This window comes from Anomaloglossus baeobatrachus, chromosome 1 (genome assembly GCF_048569485.1).
Source record: "Anomaloglossus baeobatrachus isolate aAnoBae1 chromosome 1, aAnoBae1.hap1, whole genome shotgun sequence".
NCBI lineage: Eukaryota > Metazoa > Chordata > Amphibia > Anura > Aromobatidae > Anomaloglossus > Anomaloglossus baeobatrachus.
In genome coordinates, this window is record NC_134353.1 from 367699506 (window position 1) to 367725352 (window position 25847).

A 25847-nucleotide genomic window follows, 5' to 3' on the forward strand; every position below is an offset into this window, starting at 1 on the left:
TTTCAATGTAGTGCCCAGTGTCAGAAAGTTAGGTTTGCGTACCAGTTTACTTCCAGCTGGACAATGACCCTAAACATACTTCACACACACCCACAAATGGATGGAAACAAAGTGCTGGAAAATTGTGATGTGACAAACAATGAGTCCAATGTAAATCGCCTTTTGCACCTGTGGAGAGATGTTGAAATTGTTGTTGGGAGAAGGTGCCCTTCAAACATGAGAGACCTGGAGCAGTTTGCAAAAGAAGAGTGGTTCAAAACTCCAGTTGAGAGGTGTGAGAAGTTTGTTGATGGTTAGGAAGCGATTGATTGCAGTTATTTATTCAAAGTGGTGAGAACCAAATATTAAGTTGAGGGCACCATCAATTTTGTCCGGAACAATTTTTAAGTTTTGTGTGAAATTTTGTTCAGTTTGCCTTTTTTTCTGAAACAATTTCAAGGGTGCCCACATTTTCAGCCATGACTGTAAATCTCCATAAATGTGACTGTCATAAAGTACAAAAGTATAAATATGGTCATAATAGCCTGAATGAGAAAAGTGGTGCTTTTTTATTCCAGAAAGTGTTTGAGTAAGTGCAGATGCATATTTCAGTGCAAATATGGCAGTGGATTTCACTTGAAAATCTGGTGAAATTTCATGTAATATTTTTATGTTACGCTATGTTACGCACCCTACCAGATTGAAAAGGTGAAATCTGCTGCAAATGTCCATATCTGATATTCACAATCACAGGACAATTTTCATACGGAATTTTTTTTTACAGCATATAGGTGAGTATTGTAATTCTCCACGCGGCTGGTTCCTACTTGCTCTTGTCCAGGGTCTGTAGACAGGTATGTTGCTGCCATACCGGACTCTGCGCATGGACAACAGATCATAGGATAGCCTATTTGTCTGATTCCTCAGGAGGACTTCTGTCAGTTCACTTTGTATTATTTTAACCAGATTCATCCTTCATGTCTGACTGTAACTGTTGAAAAAGTCATAGAAATTGTGTCATCAGATTTTCATTCTATTTAGATAAGTTGCAGGACAAAAGCTGCCTCGGGAAACTGAAATCTGAACTTTGCCTTATCATATTGTGTCTTAAGAAGTAAACATGTAGGCTGTTGATGCAGGAACTGTTTATATCAGTCCATAAACCTAAATCGCTCAGCGCAGTGAAATAGATCGTATGTAATTACTCGTTGCATCACATTCTATTACTTTGGGCAGAATAAGACAATTTGTTTCGTTATGCCACATCTATGGGTATTCCTCAATCATTGGTCCCATATGCTCTTTCACAACATTTTGCTTGTCTCACTGCAGGGCTTTTCAGTTTTCTCTGTTTCAATCCATATGGGAGTAATTTGATTTCTTTACCTCTGGACTGTCAGTGAAAGGAACCAGTAGATAATTGGCTACTAGTGTCCTATATACATGGGGTAGGCTTTTTCATGTTCTTTCAAGCTATTCATATCAGGAGGATTTCCAACATTGATTAAAGCCTTGTTTTAATAGGCATTTCTTAAACATCAAGCTCAGTATAATTGAGGAAAGCCAAAGCAAGAAGGCCTGCGGAGACACCATCACATGTTTCTCAACGCTGGCAGGAAACTAGCCAGGTCTTTCACCGGGAAGGAACAACCACGGGAAGGGCAGTCTCCAATCAAGGAGACCACCTATGCCAAACATGGTATCCATCCACAGACAGCCGTTTCGGGGTATTTGCCCCTCATCAGTGTGGAGTAGGAATCTGGCTAGTGGGACATTGCCTAGTAAAAGACTATGTGAGCAAGGATGGTTGACCTTAGGGAGATCAACATCCACCACTGCGGAGACACCATCACGTGTTTCTCAACGCAGTGATTCTAGAGCAATGCCGCCTGGGAAATATTCAAAGCAAGAAGGCCTGCGGAGACACCATCACATGTTTCTCAACGCTGGCAGGAAACTAGCCAGGTCTTTCACCGGGAAGGAACAACCACGGGAAGGGCAGTCTCCAATCAAGGAGACCACCTATGCCAAACATGGTATCCATCCACAGACAGCCGTTTTGGGGTATTTGCCCCTCATCAGTGTGGAGTAGGAATCTGGCTAGTGGGACATTGCCTAGTAAAAGACTATGTGAGCAAGGATGGTTGACCTTAGGGAGATCAACAAGTGGATGTTGATCTCCCTAAGGTCAACCATCCTTGCTCACATAATTGAGGAAAGCAACCATCACAAATCTAATAAGCATGCACTTTGAACAGTAAAAAACTATAAAACAAAATAATAAAACACATATGTAGTTCACGTTGTTTTCTGTTTACCAGGCACAAACGGGAGGATTCTTATATAATCCATTGGTATTTTATTTAATTTATTATTTTTTTACTGAAACCAATGCATATTTATGAGTGATGAGTGGGCGTACTCGATTGAGCGTTGGGGTGTGTCGAGTACTCGCGGTGCTTGGCCAAGTATCATGCGTGCTCAGATGTGTCGCCCGTGAAACAAGAACACAAAGATGAACCCTTCAATGAGGGAACCAACACCCTAGTGTGAGCCATTTGCAGTGTCTGAATGGCTTTCCCGGGGGATGAAATTTTTTTTTGGATTTAGTGTGTCAAGAATAAAAACCTCCACCCTGGCTCCCGCCAACAATGCTCTCTTTATCACTGGCTATATGTGCGCAAAGTGACAAACTGCCCAATCATTGACTTCCATTATACTCGTTACTCAAGTTGAGTATTTTGAGAGCATCTGACCTACCCGACTTGAGGTCCGAGTACCCAAGCATTTTAGTGCTCGCCCATCTTTAATATTTATATATTTTTAGAAAGAACCCTATTCTAAAATCAAGACACAGTACTAACCTCTCAGTGGTAGTTACTGTATTAGTGATGAGTAAGCACTACCATGCTCAGATGCTCAGTACTCAGTAATAGCAGTTGGATGCTCAGATGGGTGCTACTCAAGTACCCGAGTATAATGGAAGTCAATGGGGAACTCGAGCATTTTTCCAAGAAATCTTCTGGAAAATGCTCAAGTCCCCCATTGGTTTCCATTATAGTCAGGTCTCTCCCATCCGAGCATCCAGTTGCTCTTACTGAGTACCGAGCACCTGAGTGTGGTAATGTTCGCTCATCACTATTACTTATGGCTTACAAATATACCAGTAAACAAAATCATTCAAAGCCGCCGACTAATAATTATAGGGACCTTCTGACTCTGCTGACAGATTATGTTGGGGGGATGGAAGAGGATCAGCTATGTTTGATTGAGGATCCGCAGTGGCTTACTTAACTCTCTTCATTCAGAAGATATGCTGAAGATATGATGGAGGATGGATAATTGGAGAAAAGTATTAATGCACACTGTCCCATCCTGCACTACTGCTTGTTTCCTACCAAAAATGTTACTGAAAGGTCTCATTTGTCTTCATGTTTTGAAGACCCTTTGAATTTTTCAGGTGGGAATGATCTTATACAAGTCAATAACCTTGTGACTCTATTTAGCGCATTTAGATACTAAGAGCTTTCGTTTTCAAAGCTGCCACTTCATATGCTAGACTTGATGATGTGTTCATTGGAGTAAGATGTGCCAACTTGAGTGTACTGTAGATTTTCATGCATTTGAGGCATGTTTGAGCTGTTGTGCACCGCTGAAAGAAATGTACATCTGGCAGGGACTGAAGTTAATTTCTGGCGTAATTTATGACACTTTTGTGGAGTAATTCTTGATGAATTTTTCACGTGGACTTGGCTTCACTCATTCCTTTGAAACTCCGACCACTATTCAAAAAGTTGGTGGAGCTGGTCAGGAGGGGTTAGAAAAATGTCAAAAGCCACCAAGTTTTGTGCAAATAAGTTGTAAAAATTTATACCCAAAGTCTGGTGAAAAGTGGATGCTACAAAAGACCTCTCGATGCCTGTAATTCATTAAATAAGGATTATTAGTACACTTTGAAGACTAGTTGATTGAGAAACAGGCTACCAAATGTCAATAATGACAAATGTTCACTAACCTAACTTATAGTACTATACATCCCCTTAAATTTGGGGTGTAATGATTCAGTGCTCTTTTCTTATACTCTCTAGTCTGTCTAGTACGCGCACCGTAGAACAACACTGCCACTTTATGGATGAAAGCTCTGTCCCTCATCACCACAGTTTGTTCCTATAGACTGTATCACATTGGCAATGTATCAAATTAGAATTCAATGTATGTGACACAATAAAGTGAATGTGGGATAAGTACAAAACATGAAATTCATTAGTGCGGTGGTAGGATTCAAGTGTAACGTGCTGATGTTGATGAATATTCTGAAAAGAATTCACAAATGGAAAATAAGCTGATGACAACAAAGTATTTACTGATAAATGAGAACTCCACATGAAGCAGTGTGATGATGTGAGAACATAGTGATACTTATGCATCACTGCAAAGGCAAATATTAATCATTCATGCTTTCTTTCAGTAGATAAACACGCTTTTCATTGCTTTTGGTATAATTGTGTCAGACAGGCTGCGAGTTATTCTCTATAATATCGCTTTTTGCTATGATTTACATTTTATTGCTGTACTCTTTATCTGAGCATTGTTCAATGATTTAGGCTATGTAGTTTGTTATGATTGTTGCATATTATTTGCATTATTTTATAAGTGTGCTGTAACAAGTGGGGGCACACACTCTAATGGGCATATTTAGGAAAAACATATACGGTAATGTCATTATTTCAAACGATAAACAAATGAAAGTTGAGCGCTGATTGGCCAGTAAGGACAGTTTATCTATTGGACAATTTTGAAAAATAATACCCAATGTCTCCTCTTGACATTTGAATGACTATTTGATGTCATCAAGACCACCATTGTTGACACCGGTCTTGATGAGAGGGTGAGCGGGTGCGCTGGAGTGAGAGGTGCACACCTCATCATTGATCTGGAGCATCCGATAACTGGTGTGCGGCTCAGAAATCTCACTCCTATCAGATAGTGGAGTGCGATTTCTGGCGTACAGAACACCGCCAAACACCTGTCCCACCCAAGACCCACCCATTTCGTTGGAACATGTGAAAACTTTGACGAATCAGGCCCTGTAAGTTCAGTTTGGCAGAGGCATAAATTATAGGGGTTATCTAAGATGGTAACCAAGAAAAGAAAGAAAATGTCGTTACGCATATATTCCTAAATACCTTTGATTTGTCTATGGAAAGAATTCTAGGGAAGCACTCAATACAGTACGTTGAAAGGCTGCTGCCTTGTTACACAGACAGGACTCTGTATTAAAATTTTAGTACAGGTTAGGTGCCTGTGAGCATGTGCAGTAGGTTACAGTTTCAGAAACCTGTATTAGATCATTAGTAGGTCAGGTGCCTCTGAGCATGTGCAGTAGGTTACATTGGCAAAAACCTGTATTAGAACATTAGTACATGTTAGGTGCCTCTGAGCATGTGCAGTAGGTTGCATTGACAGATACCTGTATTAGAATGTAAGTACAGGTTAGATGCCTGTGAGAATTTGCAGTAAGTTACATTGTCAGACAACTGTATTAGAACATGAGTACATGTTAGGTGCTTCTGATCATGTGCAGTAGGTTAGATTAACAGAAACCTGTATTAGAATGTAAGTACAGGTTATGAACCTGTGAGCATGCACAATAGGTTACATGGACAGAAATCTGTAGTAGAATATTAATACAGGTTAGGTGCATGTGAGCATGTGCAGTAGGTTACATGGACAGGAACCTCTATTAGAATGTTAGTACAGATTAGGTGCCCATGAGCAAGTGCAGTAGGTTGCATTGACAGAAACCTGTAGTAGAATGTTAGTACAGATTAGGTGCCTGTGAGCATGTGCAGTAGGTTACATTGGCAGAAACCTGTATTAGAATGTAAGTACATGTTAGGTTCTTGTGAGCATGTGCAATAGGTTACATTGGCAGAAACCTGTATTAGAATGCTAGTACAGATTAGGTGCCCATGAGCATGTGCAGTAGGTTGCATTGGCAGAAACCTGTATTAGAATATTCATACAGGTTAGGTGCCTGTGAGCATGTACAGTAGGTTACATTGACAGAAGCCTGCATTTGAATGTTAATACACACTAGGTGCCTTTGAGCATGTGCAGTAGATTGCACTGACAGAAACCTGTATTCGAACGCAGAAACTGTAGTAGGAGCTCTAATATACCATGGGTTATCTATTATTCTGGTCTCTACTCCTGTGGTAGAAGACTTTGGGCCCACTCAGACACCAGATTCCAGGTCCTACCTCTGCAGTCCCTATAGTCACTGTCCTCACACCCTACTGCAGATTAGACTAGACTTGATACATATCCCCTTCAATAAAAGGAATTTTGTAAGAATAAAAAGAAACAATTGATAGGTTTAACTTGTGTCTACACTATCTAAGGTTAAATGTGGGCAGAACTAAAAGATATTGAAAGGAAATATCAGCTGTAAATGTAATATTTTATAAAACAATGTCATGTGATATATAAGACAACTTCATCAAGTCTCTACACATTTGTCTTCCACGAGAGATGTATGGCTAGTATAGGAGAACTTCAGAGTTGCCCTGACCTGGAAAGTCTAAGAAAATGTTTCAAGGCCTCATGTGGCTTACAGATTTTAGGATATAAAGGAGTATTTTACATTTGTCCTCTTAGCTTACATAGTCATTGTAAAAGGAGGACATCAAAAGAAAAGTAGCTGAGCTTTTGTAATATATCATCTACGGCTCCATTTAATACAAGCAAAGAATCAATACCTCTAAATGCTTACCCTTTTATCTAGGGCAAGCATCCAGGAAGATCATTTTAATTGATTTAGTACACTGATCTTAATAAAGAAAACACGCAAGAAGCCAATAACCCATTACTTTCTTATTTACCATCCGAGCTGGTAATAGTACATACAATACATTTTAAATCATTTTCTAGCTAATGATTAATAAACAAGACATTTTAGTACATGTTGTGTCTGAGATAACATGGGGGATTTCTCAGGAAAAGTGAAAAGGAATGTGGAAGATGAAGACTACAAAATACTACAAAAAGTAGCTTTCTATTAATACAGTGCTGTTTATCGAGCACTACGTCAGGGTTTCTGTTGGAATCCCTAAAAAAAGGATTCTGAGCCCAGACAAAGCAATTCACTTCAATAAAGCTAATGGAGCCACTGTGGACACTGTCTGGCCTCCATCCTTTGTCAGACATGCACAAAAATGGGGTGGGTTTGGGTATGGCCAACAAACATCTAATGTGAATAATCAGTTTACGGAACTAGACTCGAAGATGGACAATATTTTAACTTGGGAAAGAGGCAATTTCCAAGTTTCCATCACATGAACATTGAACCATTCTGCTTAAAAATCCACATTTTAGGGCTAAATTCCTTACATAGACTTGTTTGTAATTGATCACTATGTGTTGTAGGTGCATGCAGCTATTTAGTGTAGTGTATTGTTACTAGTAAGCTGAAAAAAATTGGAAATAGTCTGATATCTCATTTTAATCACTAGAGATCCATCATAACATCTACTTCTATACATTTATTTGGTACATGTGAAGACAGCCTAGCATAATGTGAAGCGAGAGTAGAATTGGAGACCACAGCAGGTGATAATCTAAGATTAATGTAGGCCTTAGGGGGTATATGGAATATCGGTGGAGGGCATAAGAAAAAATGTTCATCTCTATCTAGTTCCTTCCTAAACTACTCTTTTGATCCTAAGCTTGAAGAATTACTATGAAGTCACCCAAAATAGTTACTATTAAAGGGGTTGTCAACTACAGCATATAATAGTAGCCAACTCAGGACCCCAATTAAAATGAGAGCAGACAATACTCTCCTCTTACAACGACTCTGTTCCAGTAATGGCAGCGCTGTTCCCCGAAAATGACATGACTTGTGTCATATACAGGCTACAGCCAATGAAAAGATACTGATTAGCTGCAGTCTTCAATTTTTCAACAGAGCGGACGTCTGCCCTGACGATATTGAATTAAGTTAGACGAAGGGCACCACCCATTGGGATCTCCCAGTATACATATAACCACATGAAACAAAAAGAAAAAGAGTCACCAATGAGTCATGATATTGAGCAGCTAAACATCAGCTGATCACTGGATGACGCCAGCTCTCTTCAAATCCGCGGCTTCCATTACTAACATCATTGCGCCTTGCAAGCCAGGTATACGTATCAAGGATTCAGAGAGACGCATTGCACATGTCTGGAAGTGAAACCGCCGTCTTCTCCACTTCCGGACATGCGCAGTGCTTCTCTGAAGCCAGGAAGCATATACCTGGCTTGAGAGACACGAAGATGTTAGTGAAGAAAGCTGCGCGCGTGTGCAGGATTTGCAGAGAGCAAAGAAGACCGACTAGCCTGAGGAACTAACGTCCCATCAACTAGCTAAGGCCCTAATTAGCACAAGAACAAGGACTTTATAAAGACCTTTTTGCATTATATGGTTATGTGTCAGGCAATATATATCTATATATAAATGCTGATGGGTGGGAGGGCATGGGGGACCTGTTAGGGTCCCTTTAAGCATGGGAGATTTTTGTTACACCTCCACATAACTAATGTAATTGGCATTGTAAAAGTAGGTTGATATCATCGCTCTCTTTTTCAATTATGTCACGCAAACTAGGAGGACTGAGGATGACTTTTCACTGCCTGCAGCATCGCATGGAAACAAGTCCTGCTTTGCTTTCAACTGTTGCACAGTAAAAAAAAAAGCACAGGCGTAATCAAAAGAAAAAGACAGCTGCTAAGGGGGTTTCTTGCAAGAGAACATTAGATGAAAAACTCAACATACTTAATGTTACCCTTGCGACTGTCAAATCTTATGCATTTGTCTGATAGAATATGCCTTTTAATATTATGTGCTCGGTGCCTGGAAATCTCTTACAATGGATGATGGCTGTATTTGCAGCTAAGCACTCAGCATTGAATATACAGTACTGCCATTATGTATGGAAATACCTTTAATCTTTATGTTCTGTAAAAATCGAGATGTTGCCTTTTTATTCTAGTATTTCTCATGCCATAGAACATTTTAAATCGATTTTCAAGCATGCTTAAATTTGTCATTAATCACTAGACATCCTTCATCATCATGGCCAAGTCCAGTAATGGCCGTCTTTCACATCTTTATATGCAATACCATGTCTCACCACAAGGTGTGCTGCTAAGCTGTGCAAATTTTATATATGAATTAATGCTCCATGGTCTAGGAAGACTCCCATATTGCGAGTATTATGGAAATATTTAGAAATAACCCATGTTGTTAAAGGGGGTATCCAGGACTCTGGCTACTTTTCATATTGGGCTAAGAACTTACCAGCAAGTAGATGGTAATTACCTTCCTGTTTTGCCCAGGGAGGTGACTCTCTGGCTCAAGTGGTGACTCTCCTGTTTTCTGTGACCTCATGTTAACAATGCAGCTCCTTCTCTTCCACTCTGCTCTGTCGATGGAGTGTCACTGCAAATGTCATGCTGATTGCAAACAAAACTCCCTCAGTTACGTAACAGTGAGGAGGCTGTTAATCAGCATGAGTTCGACACCAATGCCCTATCGAGAGAGCAGAGCGGAAGAGAAGGAGCTGCTCTGTCAACGTGACATTACCAGAAACCGCAGAATCGCCAGCTGGAGAGGTCTGTGACTGCTCTGAGTTGGCAAAGATTGTCGCCCAGCAGAACAAGCAGGTAGTTATCAACTATCTGTTGGTAAGTTCTTCGCCCCATACAAAAAAATAAGCATAATCCCAAATAACCCCTTTAACAATTTGTATCTTTCAAATCAAGATGGAAGCACCATATGAGATCTCAGACTTGTTGGTTTCATTTTGTGAACTCCAAATGCCCTCATGTAATACTAGCCAAATTAGACTAGGCTGTACCTGATATTAAAATATTGTAGTAACATATTCTGTTGCAGTTTTGTCAGCACCTTTAAAGGTTACAATGTATTGTGTGTCTTTTAGAAATGGATACTTTACACCAATAGCAACTTGAATATTTCAGATATTTCAGAATGTCTACTTACCGTATTTATATTTGTCTTACAATAAAGGGTGCAATGTGCCATTACTCTATTATTCCTCCTAGAAATGAATAAATATATTGAGAATTTGGTTTACCAGTAAGGGGGTGTCCCTAAGCAGGTTGACACTCTCAAAATAGTGCTAACACTCACACATCGCTTTAAAAAAAATACAATTGTAATTCCGAGTTGTCAATTTATTCAGAACTTTCTAGAAGAAATAACAGTGAACAACATAGTGTTTTTAGAAATAACCATTATGACTTGGGTTCTGGGGGAAGAGTCCTCCTACGGGCTTTCTTCGTCCTTCTCACCGTGATTGACAAGTCTCTTCATATTTATAGTTTTCTAATAAATTCTGCTTTAATACCTTATACATACTGTATACAGTGTATGGACTATATACTACATGAACGGTATTAGTAAAAGTATTAGAACTTTTGCACATTATACCTACAGGACCTTTTCTGAAATCCCATTCTAAATCCGTAGGCATTAATATGGAGTTCACCCCACTAAACATCTTCCAGTCTTCTGCTCTCAAGCCTTTCGACAAGATTTTAGACAGCATCTGTGGGAACTGTTGCCCACTCATCCAGAAGAGCATTTGTGAAGCCAGACACTGATGATGGGCTAGAAGACTTGGCTCCCAATCTCTATTCTAGTTCATCCCAAAGGCGTAGCGTGGGGTTATGACAGAGAGCTGTAGAGAAAGACATTGACCGCACATCTAAAAATCATAGGTTGATCTAATGCCTCTAGGCTTGAGTTTAAGGTCAGGGCTCTATTCAGCTAGTCAAGTTCTTCCATGCAAAACTGATCCAACTATGCCTTTATGGAGCTTTTTTGTGCACCCAGGTATAGTCATGCTGTGGGGCTTTCCCCAAACTCTCCCCATAATTGTACAAAATTTCTTGAGAAACAGAAACATTAAGGGGCCCATTGCACACTACGACATCGCAAGCCGATGCTGCGATGCCGAGCGCGATAGTCCCCGCCCCCATCGCAGCTGCGATATCATGGTGATAGCTGCCGTAGCGAACATTATCGCTACAGCAGCTTCACATGCACTCACCTGTCCTGCGACGTCGCTCTGGCCAGCGAACCACCTCCTCCCTAAGGGGGCAGGTCGTGCGGCATCATAGCGACGTCACACGGCAGGCGGCCATTAGAAGCGGAGGGGCGGAGATGAGCAGGACGTAAACATCCTGCCCACCTCCTTCCTTCCGCATAGCCGGCCGGGACGCAGGTTGGAAATGTTCCTCGCTCTTGCGGCTTCACACACAGCGATGTGTGCTGCCGCAGGAACGAGGAACAACATCGTAACATCGGTCTTGCCCAATTCATGGAAATGACCGACGCTACACCGATGATACGATTACGACGCTTTTGTGCTCGGTAATCGTATCAAAAATGCTTTACACACTACGATGTCGAGAGCGACGCCGGAAGTGCAGCACTTTCGATTTGGCCCCACCGACATTGCACCTGCGATGTCGTAGTGTGCAAAGGGCCCCTTAGAATTTCGTTACTGGTACTAAGGAGCCTGCAAAAATTCCTAAAAAACAACTGTGTGTCATTATCACTATTCCACCAAAGTTCACCATGAGCACAATGCAGTGAGGTAGAAAATGTTCTGGCATTTACCAAACCAAGACTCATCTATTAAGCCTGCTTTACACGTTGCAATTTCGCGTACGATATTGTATGCGATTTGCAACGCCCCCATCGTATGTGCGGCACGTTCAATTTGTTGAACGTGCCGCACATACGATTAACCCCCGTCACACGTACTTACCCGTCCATACGACCTCGATGTGGGCGGCGAACATCCACTTCCTGGAGTGGAAGGGACGTTCGGCGTCACATCGATGTCACGCGGCAGCCGGCCAATAGAAGCGGAGGGGCGGAGCTGAGCAGGATGTAAACATCCCGCCCACCTCCTTCCTTCCGCATTGTGGGCCGGGAGCCGCAGGACGCTGGTAAGATCTGTTCATCGTTCCCGGGGTGTCACACACTGCGATGTGTGCTACCCCGGGTACGATGAACAATCTGACGTTCAATCCATGAGGAATGAACGACGTGCGTGCGATGAACATTTTACCATTCAATCGCAATCGCACGTACCTGTCACACACTATAATGTAACTTACAATGCCGGATGTGAGTTACTTACGACGTGACCCCGCCGACACATTGTAAGATATATTGCAGCGTGTAAAGCGGGCTTTAGACTGAAAAATTCTGGTGAGCCAGAACTTTCTATGTTTAGAGATCTATGATTTGTCACTCCACAGAACACAATTCTACTTCTCCAGAGCCTGGTGGCTGTATGTCTTACACGGTTCCTCCGATATTTGGCATTGTGCTTGGTGATGTAAGGCATGTCAATAGTCGGCCATGGAATCCAATGGAATGAAGCTTTTGGTATAGATTTGGGGCTGATATTAATGGAAGAGGAGGTTTGAACTATGAACCTGAGTAGACACTGTATTTGGGTACTGTAGCCTCCACTGTTTGGCCAAGTTGCTGTGGTTCCTAAATGCTTCTACTTTTCAATAATAACAGTTGATCGTGGAATATTTAGGAGGGAAGAAATTTCATGAACTGGCTTGTTGTAAATCTGGGATACTATTACAGGACCAGACATGAATTCACTCATATCATTAAATTGACCCATTCTTTCACAAATGTTAGTAAAGGCAGACTTCATGGTGAGGAGCTTGACTTCATACACTGGTGGCAATGAGACTGAATGAAGAACATGAGTTCAGTGACTTAGAGGTGTGTCTGTATACTGTAGTCATTATTCCACAGGCAAAACACTTGTCACTACATGATTTTAGTGCTTGAAAATTATAAATCATTCTTGTGCTTTTCTTGACAGAACTAATAACATCAATAACCACTTTCTGTTTTTAGGGCGTCTCTAAAAACGAAAAAAAAAATGTCAATAATAATCTCATTGACGGCATGACAGAATGTAGCAATAGTTCCTCGAGGTATATACAGATACCCCACCTAATACTTCTGGCTCTCAAATCTGTAAAGAACTAAGATTTACTTTAAAAATGTCTAACAAAACTTTGTAACTATCTATTTATCTATCTATCTATCTATCTGTCTGTCTACCTATCTCATATCTATCTATCTATCTATATATTATCTATCTATTATCTATCTAGCTATCTTTTATCTATCATCTATTTATCCATTTATTCTCTCGCTCTCTCTTTCTATCTATCTACCGTATCTATCTATCTATCTACCGTATCTATCTATTTAGCTATGTATCTATCTATCTATCAATCACATATCTATCTATTATATCTATCTATCTATCTATCTATCCCTCTATCTATCTATCTAGCTATGTATCTATCTATCAATCACATATCTATCTATTATATCTATCTATCCATCTATTACCCATCTCTCTCTATCTACCGTATCTATCTATCTGTATGTCTGTCTGTCTATCTATCTCTATCTATCTATCTATCTATCTATCCATCTATTAACTATCTCTCTCTATCTACCGTACCTATCTATCTATCTATCTATCTATCTATCTATCTATCTATCTATCCATCTATTAACTATCTCTCTCTATCTACCGTACCTATCTATCTATCTATGTATCTGTCTCTCTATCATATTATCTATCTATCTATCTATTGTCTATCTATCCCTCTATCTATCTATCCCTCTATCTATCTATTATCTATCTATCTATCTATCTATCTCATTCATATTATCTATCTTTCTATCTATCTATCCCTCTATCTATCTATCTATCTATCTATGTATCTATCTATCTCTCTATCACATTATCTATCTATTTATCTATCAGTCTGTCTAGTATCACATATCACATAGGAAGACAAATGCATATAGCTTTTTACTATATCTTGTAGTATATCTTGGAGTAACTGTACATACAGCATGCTGTAAGAAGAACATTGGCTGTATTAAACACTCTTTTCCCCTGAGACAGCACTTCCTTACAAGAATGTGAATCAGTTTGAATTAGTAAGGTTTATTACCACTGGCAAAGTCATTTTTATCTCCTGTCTGTCTCTGAAATGAGGGTCAGCAGCAGATCACAGCAAGCTGCGGTTGTTCTTTGTTTTTCCCCACTTTCCCTAACGGCTAATAAAACAAAAAAGAAAGAATAAAATATTTCAGCTTAATAGAATGTAGATGTATAGGAAGATATCTGGATGATAATAGAGTATATGTGGCGCCCTGGACTAGCCAGGTCGTCACAGGTACTATAACACACGACCCCCACCCCGAGATAGGCGCATCAGCCAGACACAAAATCCTTGTTGCCTCCCTCCAGGGGCTGATGTCCACACCAGGTGGGGTGGAGCCAGGCGGTTGGCCCCACCCACTGAGGAGTTCACAGTCCTGGAGGCGGGAAAATGAGTCAGAGTGTAGAGTTGAGTTAGAGAAGTGAGAGGAGTGAAGTGGAAGTAGAGGAGCAAACTGACTGTGTCCGGGTGTGTGGCCCGGGCACTAAGAGCAAGGTTGGCAGACGGTGGTGGCCGTCTGCAGGAGAGGCGAATCAACGCGGAACCGTAGGACCGGGGACGGGCGGTGGCCTGCCGATACCGAACCGGGGAGCGAAATGAAGGCAGCACACACAGGCAGGGCCTACGGACCCCGACCAGGCTTGGAGTTGCCATTAGAGGTCAAATCCATCAGTGAACGGAATCCCAGGGCTTTCCTAACGGCCAAGACCCGATTGAAGGCAACCGTCCGACCAGTAGAAGGAAATACAGCTACCGCCACAGCTATAGTTCCAAGGGCCAGAGCCTGTGGGCAAAAGGGCTCCTCCGGCACATATACACGCTGGGGAGCGGGTTACCGGTGGGAATCCATCGGGACCGAACATACACAAGGGTGCAGGGAAAGGCAGCCACCACCAACCGTCCGGGAGAAGCCACAGCAGCCGGCTGCGGGACCTGTCCATCCAGCCGTTCGGTTTACCGAGGACTTTGTACCTTTCTTGCTGAGTGAGTACAACCGTGCCATCCGGCACCGCGCTGCGCAGTCCAGGCGACCCTGCACCTTGCCAACCCTGCCTCCCCGTCACCTCACCAGGCCCCGGGACCACCAACCCCTACCCACGGAGGGGAAAAACAACATCCCAGCTGCTCCCTACCATGACTCCCGGGATCCCTGTCACCAGCAGCGGTGGTGCCCAACCTCACCACAACCCGTGGGTGGCGTCACGGACTAAATTCCCCAAACCAACCACCCCTTTCACTCACGGGCGAGGAGCGCCGCATGAGTCCCCGGATCTGGACCACCGCTTGAGCCACCGAGCAGCCAGCCGCAGCAGCGCCGGACCCGAGCGTTAGCGAGCGTAGCGCAGCGGCGTCCTTCCCCCGCCCACGACATATACGGTATGGATCCAGTGTCAGACTGGGGCAGCAGGGGCCTACCAGTGACATTGACTCTGGGGGCTCACTGTTCATCAGCTACATACAAATATTACATTATCCTCTTTCACAAATGTACCTATGTGTCTTTATATTAATAAACTGGGTTGAATGAATGCTGAGATGCTGTTTTTGTTTCTACATAGTAAGTCGTTTACTGCTGCGTAGAGGCCCACCGGGGAATTCACCTGCTCTCCAGTGGGCCAGTCACATTACAAGCCTTACAATGTGAAAACACAAGGTCCTGTTCTTCTTAGAAGATTATTGCTGTTATAACAGATTGACTTTTTCACTTGAATGTGACTTTATGTTGAGTTCTGAAGTGAAGAATTAAGGCGAATGTAGGATCAGTCTAAATCAAGCAAGTGCTTTTCATAGCAAATTGATTTTCTTTTAATCTCTACATCTAAAGCTGCAGTGTTATATTGCTTAAATCTCAGGATGAGAAGCTTTTATCCAGGAATGTGACATTAGGTTTTATTGTCTTAGAGCAGAGCGCGGTAAGGTCAGAGAATCTGGGCCTTATGCATAATCAAGCAATGGATCAATTTCTATTCATCCAATGTTTGTAAAATCCCCATCGTGAGTGACCACTAGTGGTAGTATTGGCCATAGCCGCATCTAGTGAGTGATTACACTGTACGTCTTACTCAAAAGTAGCTCCATGCTCTAATTTATGCTTTGGTTTCATAGTTTTATTCATTTTTAACTCATCAATGTCCAGGATATTTATTAATTTTTTATTTATTAAGTTTTTAAATTTTGTTTTACAGCTTCTCCACCAAAACTAAAGGACATAGAAAGTAAAACGGTAGAAGAGGGTCAAAAGTTGACACTTAAGTGCGAAGTCGTAACAGAACAGCCCAGTCTGAAGTTTAAGTGGTTCAAAGAAGATAAAGAAATCGGCGGGAAAAATAAAGCAGACACCAAACCGGCCAACATCAGGATTCGGAAGAAAAAGTATGTTTCTGTTTTACTCCTTTTTTTTTTTAATTAAGTGGAGCTCATTGGGAATGTTAATTTCTGCCCAGTGCTGGCATAGAAAAAAGTGATAATAAAGTGTTATGGATAATCTAGGTGGGAAGTAATCTAAGTAGGGTAAAATCATATTCTTTAGCAATATTTTAATAAGCGTCCAATGTTATTTTATAAAAGCTAAGATATTGTTAAACCCTTGAAATTGCTGTAAGACAGTATTGTGTGCAGGATCAGACTGCCCAATTTCTAAGTGGATCAGGCAAGACCCAAAGGATTTACAAGGTTTATTTGGAATCTATCCCATCTGAACTTCAAAAGTGGGCTGTATTTGGGTAATACTATTTTGCTATATGGGTTATTGAAATAGGTTGACCCCCAAACAACATCTATCAACCATTCACAGAACAGGTGATAATTATTAAATCTGGCACCCACCCATCACATAACAAAAGGTTCCCAAGCACCCGCTTGAAAGTGGTGGTCCAAAATCCATATTATCATTCTATATCTTGTTGGAGGGACTGACATTGATTGACAAGTACAGTGCTTGTCTGCTGTTATTCACTACTATCTGTGTAAGTCCCATAGGCAGTGATTGGCGCAGTGGTTGCCATAATCACCATGCCTTTCAAACAGTGTACGCAACACCCCTATTATTCTGATTGGTTAAGGTCCCAATTGTGGGCTCTGAGCATCAATACATTTATAACTTATACTGTAAATGGTTGATAAATATGCTTCCTGGGAAGATTTCTTTAACACTGTGTAGGAGTTTGACATTCCTGTTCTATCCTTAGTAAAGGTCATCGATATAGGATTGGCGGGGGTCTTACACCCAGCATTCTCACCAATTAACTGTTCGCAGTAGAACCCCAGAGCTCCATACACTATTAGTGGCCATTGTTACATACCACAGCACATTATCTTTTCACGTTACTAAGAATTGAACTGCAGCATTAAATATGAGCCTCTAAACAGTATACTGGGTTGTGGTTTTCCTTTTTTGTACATTGTGCAACCTGTCAACAGTTGATCAGTGGAATGATAGACTCCCATCCATTTTAAAGGGAACCATCCAGCAGGATTTTCATATATAAAGTAAAGCCAGTGCTATACTGACACTAGGAGGCTGAATGTAAGCATAGCTTTTCTTCTGAGATTGGATGTTATATTTCAGAAATATGTGCAAGTAAAGTTCCAGCAATGCATTGCTATCTGATTGACCGGTGCAGCAGGGGTGAGAATATGTGGATCGGGTTTTTCTATCATTCCTGCCCCTGTCTAACTGCCCAGCTGTCGTTGTCATAGACGTTAATTACAGCACAGGCAGACAGACAGAGGTGGGAATAGATAGCAAGACCCAACCCCCATATTCCCTTCCTGTTGCACCTGTCAATCCATTAGCAATGCATTGTTAGAACTTTACTTGCACAAATTTCTGAATAAAAATATCCAATCTCTGAACTAACAGCATGCTTGCATTCAGCATCCTAGCACCAGTAGAACACTAGCTTTACTTTATATATGAAAATCCTGCTGGTTGGTTCCCTTTAAACTGGAAAATACACTGAAAGATTATCATGAGCCATAGAATGCTCATGCCACTATTATTTTGATGAGTAAACAAGCTGCTGATCACCTGATGAACGAGCAAACCGTTCGTACTCTGCCTATGGACATTGAGCGATCGCTCAGTGTGCAATATGTACTATGTTCCAGCTGTAGAAGCCGACTTTAAATGACTACCGATCGGTGAATGTTTACCAATCAGCTGTAACAGAGTGCCGCCAGTCAGTCCATGTAAACAGACCCTTACTGTATGTTCATGACCTACAGTATCTCAACAAGTGGCTTTCATTACCCTGGACAATCCCTTCACGTCTGCACTATTTAACTGGAGGTTGGAAGGTCAGGCTCATTTGCTGTGGTCTGTGAAATGTTTCTGACTCTAATTGTGTGTATATAGTTTGTATTATGTGACTTGAATTTGTTTTATCAAAGTCAGCCAATTCTCATGGCTATGTCAATGGTGCAACCTGACTGAGGGCTGCAATGTTGCAATTAAAAAACTTCACATGATATTTTGAGGTCTTGAATTACACAGTTGTTGGCGATAGAGTGGCTCCATATATTGTACAACACATACGCATCAAATTATGTTTGCTTGGTTACTAAGGACATAAGATAAACTTATATCGTAGTCCTCTAGCTAAAGTTTTGTGTCCCATTTCATCCAATAATATCAAGGTTATTATTTTGAAAAGGTTGTCCACTACTTTAACATTGATCCTATCAAAAATGGAGAGAAAAATCCAGCATCCGCAAAACGAGTGAAGTGGTTAAAACGTGACTTCAATAGTTCTATAAAAATAGGGGTGATACAAAAGTTATAAAAACATGGGAAAAAGTAGACGATGGTCTATGCGTTTGAAGCTGACAACCCTGCTCTTAATCATGATCCTTAGGATAGGTCATCAATGACTGATCCACCAAGGTCCGATAAACGTCACCTCCACTGATCATTTGTCCTTGGTGCCGCCAACGGTAGCAGGTGGCCAAAAGTGCTTAGTTCTGGAGCTGCCCTTTCAACTGATGGTGGCTGCGGCCAGGTACAGCACATCCGCCTCCTATTGATTTGAATGGAAGGCGGATGTGCAGTACTCGACCATGGCTGCTATCAGAAGACGGATCAGCTGCAGAATTGAGCATTTCCGGCTGCCTGCTGCTGCCATCGTGTACAGCTTATCGATGGGGGTGGGGGTGTCGGACCCCGTCCGATAAGACATTGATGACCTATCCTAAGGATCAATGTTATAGTGGACAACCTCTTTATGACTAAGGTCACATGAGTGTATAAAAAAATCAATTAAGTTTCAACCAGAAAACGCAGCCAATTTTTCTAATTATTTTTTCGGCAGCAGTTATCAATAATTTACAACAGCAAATTTTCCTATGTAAAAGAATTGCAATGTATCTTCAAAAGTCGAATGTTATGTATTAGCGACTCTGTAAGGATTTGGGTTTTTTTGCACACCCATAGACTTGAATGGACAAGTCTCATCCAATACATGGAAGAAACTAGTGCATGTTGCAATTTTTTTCTTGTGTTTATTTGGTCCATAAAGAAATGCTTATCTGCGCTGCCCCATTCAATAACATTGGTCTGAGTGCTTTCAGTGTGCTGTCCATTTTTTCAGCACTTGACCTAATAGTACTTAATAAAATTATCTGCTCCATACATTACCATATGTTTTGAAATCCAAGATTGATGAGAATATTACCTAATTCAAAATGTTTACTTCACAGAAAGTCTTCTGAGCTCCAAATTCCAAAAACAACAGAAGCCGATGGAGGAGAATATAAATGCACTGTGTCAAACCAACTGGGGAATGACAGCAAGCGAGTGAATGTCACAATATGTAAGAACATTATTAAATGTAATATATATATATATATCCATAGTGTTTGTTGTGCTGATAAGTATTCACTCCACAGCGTAGCAGGATGCTCTAACATTAATGGCCTATTCTAAAGATAGGTAGTCAATATTAAAGTCCTGGGCATGCCCTTCAAGAAGCACATTTTGTAGTCTTCAGTGGTAACTATGACACTTATGTTCCTCATACATATTAGACTAATATTGTCCGAACCTGGCAATATGAAAGGATATGGCTAGAAATATAATGTGTATAGAAGCCTAGCGACAATTTATTATTGGGACAAATATCAATGTTGATCACTGGTTGAATGATGAGGGCCTAACGGTGTATTATATAGATATGTTTGATATGGTTACATATTGGCAAGATTGTTGGTGATGAATTCCTCGAATGCAGGACCACTTGGCAAAACAAGAGCTCCTGTGTATGAGAGAGCCATCTAATGTGTATGGTAGGCTTTAAGGGTTGTACAATGTTTGAAAACCAGATGTCCAGATGATAGATAGATGTACACAAAAGGCTTTTTTCTCTCAAATATTGTTCACAAATTAGTCTAAATCTGTTTTAGTGAGCGATTCTCCTTTACGAAGATAATCTATCCACCTCACAGGTGTGGCATATCAAGATACTGATTGCATAGCATGATTATTGCACAGGTGTGTCTTAGGCCACAATAAAATGCCTCTCTAAAATGTGCAGTTTTACAGTACTGGTGGGTCCGATTGGGGGGGGAGGTAAAAAAACAGTCAGTATTGATTGTGACCACCACTTGCCTCATACAGTGCAAAACATCTTATTTGCATACAATTGACCAGGGTGTTGATTCTGGTCTGTGGATTGTTGGTCCACTCCTCTTCAATGGCTGTGTGAAGTTGCTGGATATTGGCAGGAACATGAGTCTGCTGTCATATACGCTGATCCAGAGAATTCCAAACATGCTCAGTGGGTGAGATGAGTACGCTGGCCAAGCAAGAGCTGGGATGTTTTCAACTTCCAGGAATTGTTTACAGATCTTTGTAAAATGGATGATGGTTGTGGATGAATGGCACAACAATGGGCCTCAAGATCTCGTCATAGTCTGTGTATTTGAAATGGGATTAATAATATGCACCTGTGTTTGTTGCCTATAACATACGTCTGCCCATAACTTAACCCCACCTCCACCACGGGCCACTTGATTTAAAACGTTGACATCAGCAAACTACTCACCCACACAATGCCATACACGCAGTCTGTCATCTGCCCTGTGTATTGAAAATCGGGATTAATCTGTGTAGAGAACACCTCTCCAACATGCCATACACCATAGAATGTGAGAATTTGCCCACTCAAGTTGGTTACAATGACAAACAGCAGTCAGGTGGAGACCCCGATGAGGATGACGAGCAGCAGATGAGCTTCCCTGAGACAGTTTCTGGCAGTTTGTGCAGAAATTACTTGGTGATGCAAATTGATTGTTACAGCAGCTATCTGGGAGGTGAAGATGCTGGATATGGGGGTCTTGGGCTGGTGTGGTTACACGTGGTCTGCGGTTGTGAGGCCGGTTAAATGTACTGGCAACTTCTCTGAAACGCCTTTCAGCTGGTTTATGGTAGAAAAATAAACTTTCAGTTCACAGGCAACAGCTCTGGTGGACATTCTTGCAGTCAGCATGCCACTTGCACACTCCCTCATAACTTATGACATCAGTGGCATTGTGCCACGTGATAAAACTGCATATTTTAGAAATTTTAGAGTGACCTTTTATTGTGGCCAGCCTAAGGCACACCTGTACAATAATCATGCTGTCTAATCAGCATCTTGATATGCCACACCTGTGAGGTGGATAAATTATCTCGGCAAAGGAGAAGCGCTCACTAACAAATTTGTGAATATTTGACAGAAAAGGGCCTTCTGTGTACATAGAAAGTCTTAGATCCGAGAGTTCAGCTCATGAAAAATGGGAGCGAAAGCAAAAGTGTTGTGTTTTTTTCAGTGTAGATAGAGATATATAGATAGTTAGATAGATAGATAGATGGAGGGATAGATAGATAGATAAATAGATAGATGGAGGGATAGATAGATAGATAGATAGATAGATAGATAGATAGAGGGATAGATAGATAGATGGATGGAGGGATAGATAGATAGAGATAGAGGGATAGATGGATGGATGGATGGATGGATGGAGGGAGGAATAGATAGATAGATAGATAGATAGAGGGATAGATAGATAGATAGTGGGATAGATGGATGGATGGATGGATGGATGGATGGAGGAATAGATAGATAGATAGTGGGATAGATAGATAGATAGTGGGATAGATAGATAGAAGGATAGATAGATAGATAGATAGATAGATAGATAGAGGGATAGATAGATGGATAGATGGATAGATAGATAGATAGTGGGATAGATGGATGGATGGATGGATGGATGGATGGATGGAGGAATAGATAGATAGATAGTGGGATAGATGGATGGATGGATGGATGGATAGATAGATAGATGGATGGAGGAATAGATAGATAGATAGTGGGATAGATAGATAGATAGATAGTGGGATAGATAGATAGATAGATAGAAGGATAGATAGATAGATAGATAGATAGATAGATAGATAGAGGGATAGATAGATGGATAGATGGATAGATAGATAGATAGTGGGATAGATAGATAGATCGTGGGATAGATAGATAGATAGATAGTGGGATAGATAGATAGATAGTGGGATAGATAGATAGATGGATAGAGGGATAGATAGATAGATAGTGGGATGGATGGATGGATGGATGGATGGATAGATAGATGGATAGATCTCCATATTTCATCTTCTCCCTCCATTAGCATGCCTTTGATATATTCCTTGAATATTATAGCTAATTTTTACTCAAATATATAATTGAGTGGCACCCAAGTTGACTATCATGACCTTGGCATATCAACTATATAGATCATGGTTGTTTTAGTGCCGTGGACATGCTTATAATGAAGTATTTACTGTGTTTATCCATTTTGATTTACACATTCTATAGCAAGTGAAAACATTCCCTTATAATTAAATTAGGCATGAGCTAAGTAAGACCACCACAGTTCACATCGCTGCTGGGGATCTATATATCACAATCAACTGTTGTGGACTGCTGGACGAAAAGATATGCTAAAGTGAGATACAAACTATAATCAGTCACTGAGCCCGTCCTATGCAGAAGTAATAGGTAAATGAACTGACTTACACTGTACGGGAAGGATCAAAGTCCCTTGTGCTGGAATGTCTACAGGATCCCATCTGTAGGATATACACTTATTTACAGTATGTCTCACATATCTTCTTACATTCACAACATTCCTGTAAGGTCAAAGAAACAGAAACTTGCTTTACATCATGAGTAATGTACACGCAGTTAGTCTTAGCCATCACACGCTCATTTTTTACCAATTGTCTACATGAATCACATACGTGGCTTTAGATTTTATAGGATGTCTAATTGAATTTGTCCTCCTGAATTCTATACTGGGAAACAATTATTATTTGGTTGAGTCGAAATATTTTACAGATTCTCAAAACAGATGTACAGTAAATGAAATTATGTAAAATGTAAAGATCTACTGGTATAATAATCATTCCTAGACAGTATAGTGATTAAATATGTATGAACTATAACTACCAAGTCTATAAAGGTTACGTAGAACCATGGAGGCATTTGCATGAAAGCAACTGCTTCCAACAGCACGCCCTCTGTCTGCCCTATACAGACAAGTCATGGACCCAAATGTGAAAGTATTGATTATCTGTATTATAGATTTACAATTTAAAGGGAACCTGGCAGGCGACTCATTCAGCCTTAACCGTGAGCGGCATGAATTACAGCCTTGCTGCACAACTAAGGCCATGTATATTATCCTCTGAAACACTCGGATGTTTCAAAGGATGTTTTTTGGATCTATAGCCAGAGACAAGATTAGTCCAGCTCTGCCCTTGGCCGGCTCTACTCAGCAATGCTGCAGATGGTTGTCAGGTCTCGCTCTATGTGCACGCAAGGAAGGGACATGTCACTCCCCTGCAGCAACACTGGGAAAAGCCAACTGGGGACAGCCATGGACTATTCTAGTCTCCAGCTCTAGTCCCTGGCCGAATCTTTAAAGTATATTTTCTTTTAACTTCACTGCTAGACTGCGACATGCTGCACGCGATTTAGCAAGCAGGAATCGTCTGACCGGTTCCCTTTACAGGGTATAAGATGCCAAAGTTATTTTGTAGTCTAGTCCTGCTGCCCAGAAAAAAAAGTATGCACCTACATGCAGACAGGTAATCTGCAAAATGTGTCTCACATTAAGTGACATTACCAGTAGAGATGAGTGGATCCGTTGAAGATTGGGTTCCGCAGGTTCAGCTGGACTTTAGATAAAGTTCTGTTCTGGACCCGGACTTGACCTGAACCCCAATGGAAGTTACTGACTGGGCAGTTCGGCTCTCCTCCCACATGCAGGCAGTCATATACAGATCACTTCTGGTGCAGGGGGGGCAGGGTTTCTTAATTATTGGCGGAGGTACACACTACAGCTGTTTACGCTGATTTTACCCCCAGTGCGAGCAGTTCAAATACTACAAGCGGCTCATACTGGGCCGAGCAAACCTGAGCACAGTGGTGCTTGCTCGACTGGTTAGTATACATAAAGCACCCGAACTCTGTTTTTTTTGTAAATTTTGTGTCCAGTAGGAACACCGAGCTTTAAAATTTAGGTCTTCTCATCTCTAATTGCCAGTTCTCTTTGTGATATCACAAATAGAGATGGGTGAACCCGAGGTTCAGTGTTCATACCAAACATAGACTTTACCTAAAAAACAGAGTTTTGCTTTGGAGTTTGGGTGCTTTACTTATGAACATGAGCATCGCTATGCTCAGGTACTCTCGATGCTCAGCCCTGTGTGAGCTGCTTGCAGTATTTGAGCGGCTCGCACTAGGGGAAACAACAGCATGCTCGGATGTAGTTTGCACCCCCCCCCCAAATAAAAAGTTAAAAACTCCCCCGAAAGTATTCTGCTTATGGATGGCTGTATGTGGGCAGAGAGCCGAACTGCCCAATTAGTGACCTACATTGGAGTTCAAAACAAGTCCAGGTCCCAAACCGAACAGGCACAGCTGAGCCTGCTCAACCGAACTTCCACAGGTCCGGCCATCTCTAGTTACAAATCCTTGCACAGAAACTAGTCAGACTGATATTACACACAATTTCATTTCCTGCTCCTATAAACTATTGAACATGTAGCCATTCCCAAAAAAAATCAGAATTCTTAATCTTAGTAGTTATAAATATTTGTTTAAGAACATATTCATTACAATGGCTGAACAAAAAGTGGGAAGGTGAAAATGCAATACATGATATTATTGGCAGATAATCGGAATATTATATATGAATGGCATATATACATGATGGAAGGTGCCTGAACATACCACATACGTAATGATAAACATGATGTTCTTGCACTATAATTGTACAAGTATCTAGAAATTACTATTACAGTACATATTTCATGTTTTATAAAGTATCTATATGATACACAGTGCAATATTTCTTCCATCTTAGGGTGTTGCCTTTGACATAACTATCAGATAATATACATTGTGTCATAGTAGTAATACAAATAATTTTACTCTTCTAATAATCTCTCCACCACTGAATGTAAACTCGTGCTAGCCGAATGAGCCCTTTGCTGGACTGACATTAATTTACATTGCCATTTTGAGTAGTAGTCATGACTCCCAGAGCAGTGGTTGCTAATGGATTCCAACAAAGTGGTGGGGAACTAGACTGATCCGTTTCCGGTCACTAAAATCCCTATGCACAGTGATTAAATTGAATGATCATCTGCGTTACATGGATATATCTTGAATACTGTAGGATGCTAATGTGATAATGCACTCTAGACATTCAGAATGTGTCCTATAGTGCGCAGAAAATGTGCGTCTTCCA

General features: G+C 41.0%; 1 protein-coding gene across 4 annotated transcripts in view; it reads left to right on the plus strand.

The window, feature by feature from the left end:
- NRG1 (neuregulin 1) overlaps positions 1-25847 on the plus strand; it is a 984863-nt gene that overhangs the window by 850293 nt on the left and 108723 nt on the right. For all 4 annotated transcript variants that reach the window (XM_075352470.1, XM_075352472.1, XM_075352475.1 and 1 more), the window contains exons 2-3: positions 16247-16433; positions 19758-19870. In XM_075352470.1, the coding sequence (XP_075208585.1) occupies positions 16247-16433; positions 19758-19870 (300 nt within the window). The remainder of the gene's footprint in view (positions 1-16246; positions 16434-19757; positions 19871-25847) is intronic.